General features: G+C 41.1%; 1 protein-coding gene across 1 annotated transcript; it reads left to right on the forward strand.

Moving 5' to 3' along the window:
• The first annotated feature begins 5507 nt into the window (after window positions 1–5507).
• LOC146394418 (heat shock transcription factor, Y-linked-like) lies at window positions 5508–7139 on the forward strand. Its single transcript, XM_085009152.1, has 2 exons — window positions 5508–6020; window positions 6444–7139. Exons 1-2 carry the CDS (start codon window positions 5508–5510, stop codon window positions 7137–7139), a joined length of 1209 nt encoding a protein of 402 aa, XP_084865278.1.
• The last annotated feature ends 375 nt before the right edge of the window (window positions 7140–7514 follow it).

Raw genomic sequence — 7514 nt, forward strand, 5'->3', positions numbered from 1 at the left:
AATTTGCCTGTGTCTTTGAGATGCAGGTGTTCTGCCTGGACATCTGGAAGCCTTAGCTCCACCATCTTTCTGAAATAGAAATTTCAGGAATAGGGGTACATTTTGCAAGTTGAATTCTCAGGGTCAAGGAGAAATCGTATGCCTTTTGTTCTAAATATTATTAAAAGATGTTTAGCCACCTAGACAAGCGACCTTGACTTGTTCCATCTGTCAGGGACCCAGTTTGAAGCCAGTGTCTCTTGCAGCTGATGGGTTTCACACAGGTGTACCTTATTCATGGCTGAGACTTTGGAATGGGAAATCTGAGCTTCCTGTTTTGTATGTATCATTGTTTGTGTTGTGCATGTATGGCCTTGCCAAAATTACTTCATCAAAAAGCTCTACTTAATTGGCTTGAAGGAAATTAAGCTCTTATATGAACTCTCAAAATACATAAGGTAAGGTAATTTTAGAGTCACATGAACTGGAAAATATTCCGTGTTAAATTAACATCTGATATTAAAGTTAAAGTAGGTTGATCTAACTTATATGGGCATGTCTTCAGAGTCATTGGCAGAAGCCTTTCTTATTGCACCTAGGTTTGATAAAAGTCAAATCGGATGCTGAGGCTTCAGTTACTAAGAAGGGACAGCAACATCACTTAAGACTATTATCGGTGTTTTGGTGCTATGCTGTGATGTTCTGTACCAGGAAACACATACTTTTAGAAGTGATAAAAAGTCCACCCAGACAAGTAGACATTGTGTTTTCAGTAAAGAAGGAAGGAGGAATGGAATTGCATTCTATTAAGGGAACAGAAAGTAAGTCTGTCGTGTAGCTTGTTATTTTGAATGGAAAGCTAGCAGACAGAATAATACAGATACAGAAAGTGATGGAAGATTTCTGCGAAGTGGACACTAGACAGGATTTTCAAGCTTGGTCGGGACTGACTGGGAGTTTAAAGTTGAAAACTAAACTAACTTTAAAGGTAAGCTCGTGTAAAACTTGAATTAGGTTTCTGTCTCTCTGCTAAAAGAAAGGTTTCTGAACCTTCTTAACCTTACCTTGTTCATACTCTTGATAACAGGTTACATGAATCGATTGGCCTTTAATTTGTATTTGCTTTTGAAATCCTTTGTTACGTTGGTTGAGTGACTAGATAATGTTTTACAATAAAGTGAGATTCTACTTGGCCATGTGTTTAAAATTTGCATTCTCTCTCTCTCTCTGCGTGTGTGTGTGTGTATTTACAAATTTCCTAAGTGTAAATTACAGTGTTACAGGAGAGAAATTGTCGGATGAAAGGTATGAACCCAATCTATAAAGATATAGCTCACAACTTACTCCCTCCTTCTCAGACATTTGCCATCCTGATGACCTTGTAGCATGGGAAAAGTGTGCCCCTAAATCAGAGGAGGGAAGATAGGTAAGCAACAGCTGTGAATTCAAGAGCCATGACTGTGGGAAATCCATGAGGCAGCTTGGTTCTTCCTGGCTCCCCAGAAAACCCATTAATGAAAAGAAATGCTTTGAAAATATGTTCTCCATTTGGGGTGTTCCTTCTACAGGTCTAGGTTGACAATATCTGGTGAAAATGAGGATCATTTTAGAGACAATCTTGTGACTCATACTCTAGTTCTGTGTTTTGAGGTTAGGGTTCACTTTCTAAAACTCACTTCCCAAATAGTTCTTGGAGGCTGTGTTACAATATTTCATTGTTGAAGGGGGGTACTAAGAACATAGTCTAAGCATGGGAAGCTGAGTGCTGCAATCTGTCTCTGGGAGAATATCTGATGCCCCACGATCACCAGGGGGTTATACATTCTGGGAAAGTATCATTTAAAGGGTTGTCTCCAGCCTAGATGGAAGGTCTCTTGTCAGGAATACTTAAGTACCATATGCACAAGCAAAGTGAATAAAATAACTCTGAAAATCTCTAGTTCCCTCTTAAGAAGGACATCCACATTGCACTCGTCTTCAGAGAGAACTACTGACATCAAACTCACCCTAAAACAAGGCCCTAATAACAAAAACACCAATGCCTGGACAAAAAGAAGTCACCATCAGAAGGAGACCACTATCCCAAGATTGCCCCCCCCCCCCGACCACATGGTCATTTGTTGACCTTCTCATCTACCTTGGTGGGTTTCTCCCCTCCAAGGCTCTTCTCAGTGATGTTCCTAGGTGGGATCCCCTCACCTGGCCAAGTAATACCTGCTCTCACAAGGGCACAATTATGTTTCCTTCAACTGTTGCTCAAGCTCAATCAGCAGGTAAGACTTTAGCCAAGTGACATAACTCTCCTGGGCTACAATAATCAAAATTTAAAGGCTCCCTTGTGTTGGGAATGTTTAAACTGTCAAGGGATAACCAGCCTAAGAACACTGGGGAGTACAGCTGAGTGGACAAGCCAGAATGAAATTTCCTTTAAAGAGAAGGAACAGACTAATCCAGCTGAACAGCAATAAAACAGGGCTGTTTTGTGTGAAGCTTTTCAATTTTCATTTATGACTTTATGAATAATGCTTTCCACATAATTTTTAAGAGACCACAAATATTTTCTTATATTTTTCCACTCCTTATCAGAATAGGTTAATTTGTTTTTATTTCCACCAATATAGTGTTATATTTTCTACTGCACAGCATGGTGAGCCAGGTACACAGACATGTTTATATTATTTTCTCATATTATCATGCTCCAACACAAGTGAGGAGACATAGTTCCCAGGGCTACACAGCAGGATCTCACTGCTTATCCATTCCGAAGGCAAGAGACTGCCTCAATGAACTCCAAGCTCCCACTCAATCCCACTCTGTCCCAGTCCCCCTCCCCCTGGAAACCACAAGTCTATTCTCAAAATCCATGTTTTTCTCTTCTGTGGAAAGCTTCACTTGTGCTCTAAAATAGACACCAGATATAAGTGTTATCATGTGGTCTTTGTCTTTCTCTTTCTGACTTCCTTCTCTCATCATGAGAGTCTCTAGGTTTTTGTTTTATTCACTGTCTCCACAAAATTGCTGTCTCTTGCATTTCCAGAAGTGTAACTGAGTCACTGAAAATGATATATAGTTCCATATGAGATCAGTGTTCTCTAGATATGGGAACATGCATCAAGAGGGAATATTTTCCTGGACCATAATAGACGAGGAAAATGGGTGCTCCAGGGACTTTTGGCTACTCCTAGTATGGCTTTGTCCAGGACTAGCACATTTAATGGCCTATCTGTGACATCATTGCCAGACCTAGCAATGTTCATTGCTGGCACTGTGAGATGAAATGGTCATGAAATGCCTCCCCAAACTACGGTCAAATGTCCGACCATGGGGGAGTATGGCCAACTGTGACCTCAAGTTAGCACTTGCCTAGAGGCTCTCCGTGCAGGAAAACTTGAGGCACAGCAGCTGTTGACCTGCAGCACCTGCTGAGCAGAGCTCAGGGAGGTGAGCAGCGGTGAGGCACAGGCCTTCAGACCGATTTCAGGTGAGGATCTCTATGGGCCCAAATTCTTGCAACTTCTCTCATCTAGAAATACAGAGATCATTGACCATGGCAACTGCATGGGCCAATAGGGAGAAAAGGCAGAATGGAGTAGCTGTGGGTCAGACAGACAAGGAGGACTAGGAAATCTTATGGAAGTAATTTTAGGCAAGCCTTTGTATTGCCAAGAACTTAGGGTTTATGTGCCCTGTCAGACGTGATGACACCAGCTGTTCTCAAAGCAGCATCAGCTGGCAGCGACAACCTTATATTTTCAAGGTCTTCTCTTATAGCAACAGAAAGGAGACAACATGGGTTATGACCAATAGTTCCTGCGATTTACATGTTAATACCACATCACGTGTTAAAACCTACTCAGATGAAACTACACTCCTCCTTCCACAATACTGGTATCAACCCATGTTTAATCTTATTTTTCCTTTCTTCCCATCCTCTATGGTAGCATATACCATGTCCATCCACAAGTACTCCTCACCCCAGGCCAGCAGGAAGCAGAGAGAGAAGAGTAGACATTCATCCCTATCCCATATAATGGAAGGCTTGAATGAGAGGATCCCAGGAGGATGGAGACAGACCGCCATACACCTCAACTATTGCTGCTCACCTGAGAGACTTGCTGTGGACACCCCTCCCAGAATGTGGAAGTGCAAGTTGGGCAGCAAGAAACGAGGACTTGTGGGAAGCATCCGCCTGCACAGACTAACTGCCTACACGGATTAACTGTGCTCTGTCATGGGACTTGAGTCCCTACACCTCCCTTGACCTTCCCTTTCTTCTCCATTTTCCCTGCCACAAGGTCCCACCGTGGACTCCAACCACAGACTCCCACCACAGATGCTTTATAAGTCTAACACCTCCTTGCAGTCAAGGCTGATGCCATCGTGGGCTCTGCCCAGCCCCCTCAGAGACCCTAATAAATCCCTCTTGTGTACTATTTGGTCTTGTGCCTTCCTCCCTCAGCAAACCTAACGGAAAATGTTTGGAATATTGTTTAACACACAGACTACTTGCGTAGGATACACAGAAAACTCGATATAATAAAATCAGTGATACCAGATCACTGTCAGTTTTTAACAATGTGACAACATTATGGTATAAGTTTTAGAGTATTCAGTTCAAGGGCATATATAATCTTCAGAATGTGGTACTCCCATCAATTCCTCAGTTCTCATTGTATCAATCTGCAATGAAATCTCATACCCTTTGGATGGTACTTCCCCACATTTCCTCTCCTAACACAAGCAACCATCAATCTTTTTTTGTCTCTATGGCTATAGATATTTTGCCTGGTGCCCAGGGCCCTTCCATGTCTTGGTTAGTGATAAAGGTCATGGTTTGTTTTGTTTTGTTTTTGATTGTGTATTTGTTTTTTTTTTCTTTTCTTTTTGTCTTTTTATTTTTTGGACTGTACCTGGGGCATGCAGAAGTTCCCAGGCCAGGGATTGAACCCATAGCACAGCAGAGATCAGAACACTTTTGTAACAAGCTAGCCACCATAGAACACTGGCTATGTTTTTCTGAATATAAATACTGCACAGATTCTAGTTATACACTCTCAAGAGCTGCATAACTTTTGTTTCAATTTGCCGTTGTTTTTTTTTTTTTTCTTCCATTTACAAGGCCTTACATAACAGGCACAAATGCATATGTGCACAAGAGAGAACTTGCATTGACTTCAGGGATGAAATGGATTTATTTATTTATGTGATTTTTTTATTAAAAAGATTCCATTGGAATGGGATCTCATTTGCTGATCTCATTTTTTTTTCTCTCTTTGGGTTACTGTTCAAGTACGGAGCTCATATTTTATATTAACTGGGCTAATTTCATAGAGAAGTAAACCCTGACTGAAGGTGATGCTCAGATTGCTAGGAGACTAGAGTCTTGTGATGTCACAGCTACTCAGGCTGGCAACCATTGTGATGGATTGGATAGTTTATCTGTGTAGGCTTACCAAAGCAGCATTTAAAACTGCAGAGTTCAAAAGCCATGCAGGTGAGAAAAGTAGCTCAAGAGAAATTTATCTGAGATGGCACATGCTCCTTCAGAAATTCAAGGTGTGTCTCCTAAAGATGAATCAACTGGTTCAGAATCCTCCATTACATCTCCATGGTGTGATAACTCAATCACTGGGGACTTGGACTTGAGGTCTCAGATTGAAGAAAAAGCTTTCCAGGCTTTGTCTGAGGGCTCCCTGATGAAAGAGCCATGCCACACATTGTGTGCCTCTGAACCAGATGGAGATAATGATTTTCCTCCTCTGCCCTTTCCCAGAAAACTTTGGGAAATTGTTGAAAGTGATCGATTTAAGTCCATTTGGTGGGATGAAAATGGAACCTCGATCGTGATTAATGAAGAACGCTTCAAGAAAGAAGTTCTGGAGAGAAAGGCTCCCTTCAGAATTTTTGAAACTGAGAGTATGAAAAGCTTAGTTCGACAGCTTAACCTTTATGGATTTACTAAATTGCGAAGGAATTTTCAAAGACCTGCCTCACTAGCCAACATTCTGGCAGAAGATAATGAAGTCTCTGCTTGGAACAAGGTATTATGAAATGTCCAGTTACTATTTACAGAGGGACATCTGCAAATATGTTCATACATATAGGGTCATAGTAGACCTTGAAAGTGGGATGAAGTACTGCTATGCTTTTAAGTTGAAGGCCACTTGGTCATAAAATATTTGGGGTGAGAGAGAAATTTCCTAGCCACCTGAAGCCTTCTCGATGAACCTCACCCAATACAAGCCCCTGAACCTCATACTGTTACTGTAAATGCACCAGGCATTTTTATTTAAGGACCATAATTGCCTGTTCCCACTACATAAATTTTTGAAAATGTTAGTAATAGATGAGTATTATTTCCTCACATTAACTCTGTGTGATGAAACAAGTCAGATTTGTATGGATTCTTTGTCCTCGTATCTTTGTTTAAAAGGTCACTAAATACCTTTCTCTTTTGGTTTTAGCTGCAGTTCTACCATAATCCAAATTTTAAACGAGGCTGTCCCCATCTGTTGGTGAGGATGAAAAGAAGAGTCAGGGTGAAAAATGCTTCTCCAGTGTCGGCTTCTGTACTTCAAGGTTGCAGCAAGAAGCGCTCTAGAACAGGGGGTGATGTGGATAACCATAATTCTGATGTGGCTGCAGAAACTCGTGGAGAAGATGCATTTTCAGCCTCTACAAACCTAAATGTGCCTTTAATAAGATGGCCTTCCATGAGCCAGAGAATTTCTAATACAACTACCCCAACTAGAAGTGGTCTTTCTTCTCCATCATCACCATCATTCAGGCCACCAGGACAAATTGCCATGGCTCAACATGCTATTTTTAGTCAGTTGACCACGTTTCACATGCACTCACAAAGCAGCTACTCTCCAGCAAGTGGCCACATCGTGAATTTCATTACAACTACCACTTCCATTTCTCAGTACCGCTGTATTTCTTACTTCCCAAGTGGTTATTTTGGACTGAGGGTGGAGCCTTCTCCTTTGCCAACCAGATACCAGAATATATCACCAACTGAGTGCCCTGTGTCTAACCCGCAACCAGCAGCCCATCCATGGTTCCCAATGCCAATGGCCACTGACACATCTGCTGCCTCGTTTTCAAGGCCAAATCCTCAGTCCTCTTCCGTATCTGAACATCACCCTAATTACCACTGACCTATCAAAGGACTATAGGTTATGCAGGAGAGTGAAGATTAAATTTTATGCTGCCAAATTCACCAAATTCCTGCAGTTCTGTTATTTCAGCAATAAACTTATATGTTCATTTTCATAGTTTCATCTTCTTTTTTTTCTTATTCACCTGGATCTCTTTTTTTAATTTTTCCATTCTTTCTTTTCTTTTTCTTTTTTTTATTATTTTCCCACTCTACAGCAAGTGGGTCAGGTTATCCTTACATGTATATATTACAATTACATTTTTTTATTTTGGACACAGTTAAGATTAAAGAGATGCTGCATTTCTTTTTCTAAAATGATTTTTCCATCATAGCTGGTTTACTGTGTTCGATCACTTTCATACTGTGCCGCAAA

Source organism: Sus scrofa, chromosome Y (assembly GCF_054392235.1).
Source record: "Sus scrofa isolate SSC_HxYL_T2T_F1_AM1 chromosome Y, Sscrofa_HxYL_maternal_Yorkshire_Landrace_v2.0, whole genome shotgun sequence".
NCBI classification, from domain to species: Eukaryota; Metazoa; Chordata; class Mammalia; order Artiodactyla; family Suidae; genus Sus; species Sus scrofa.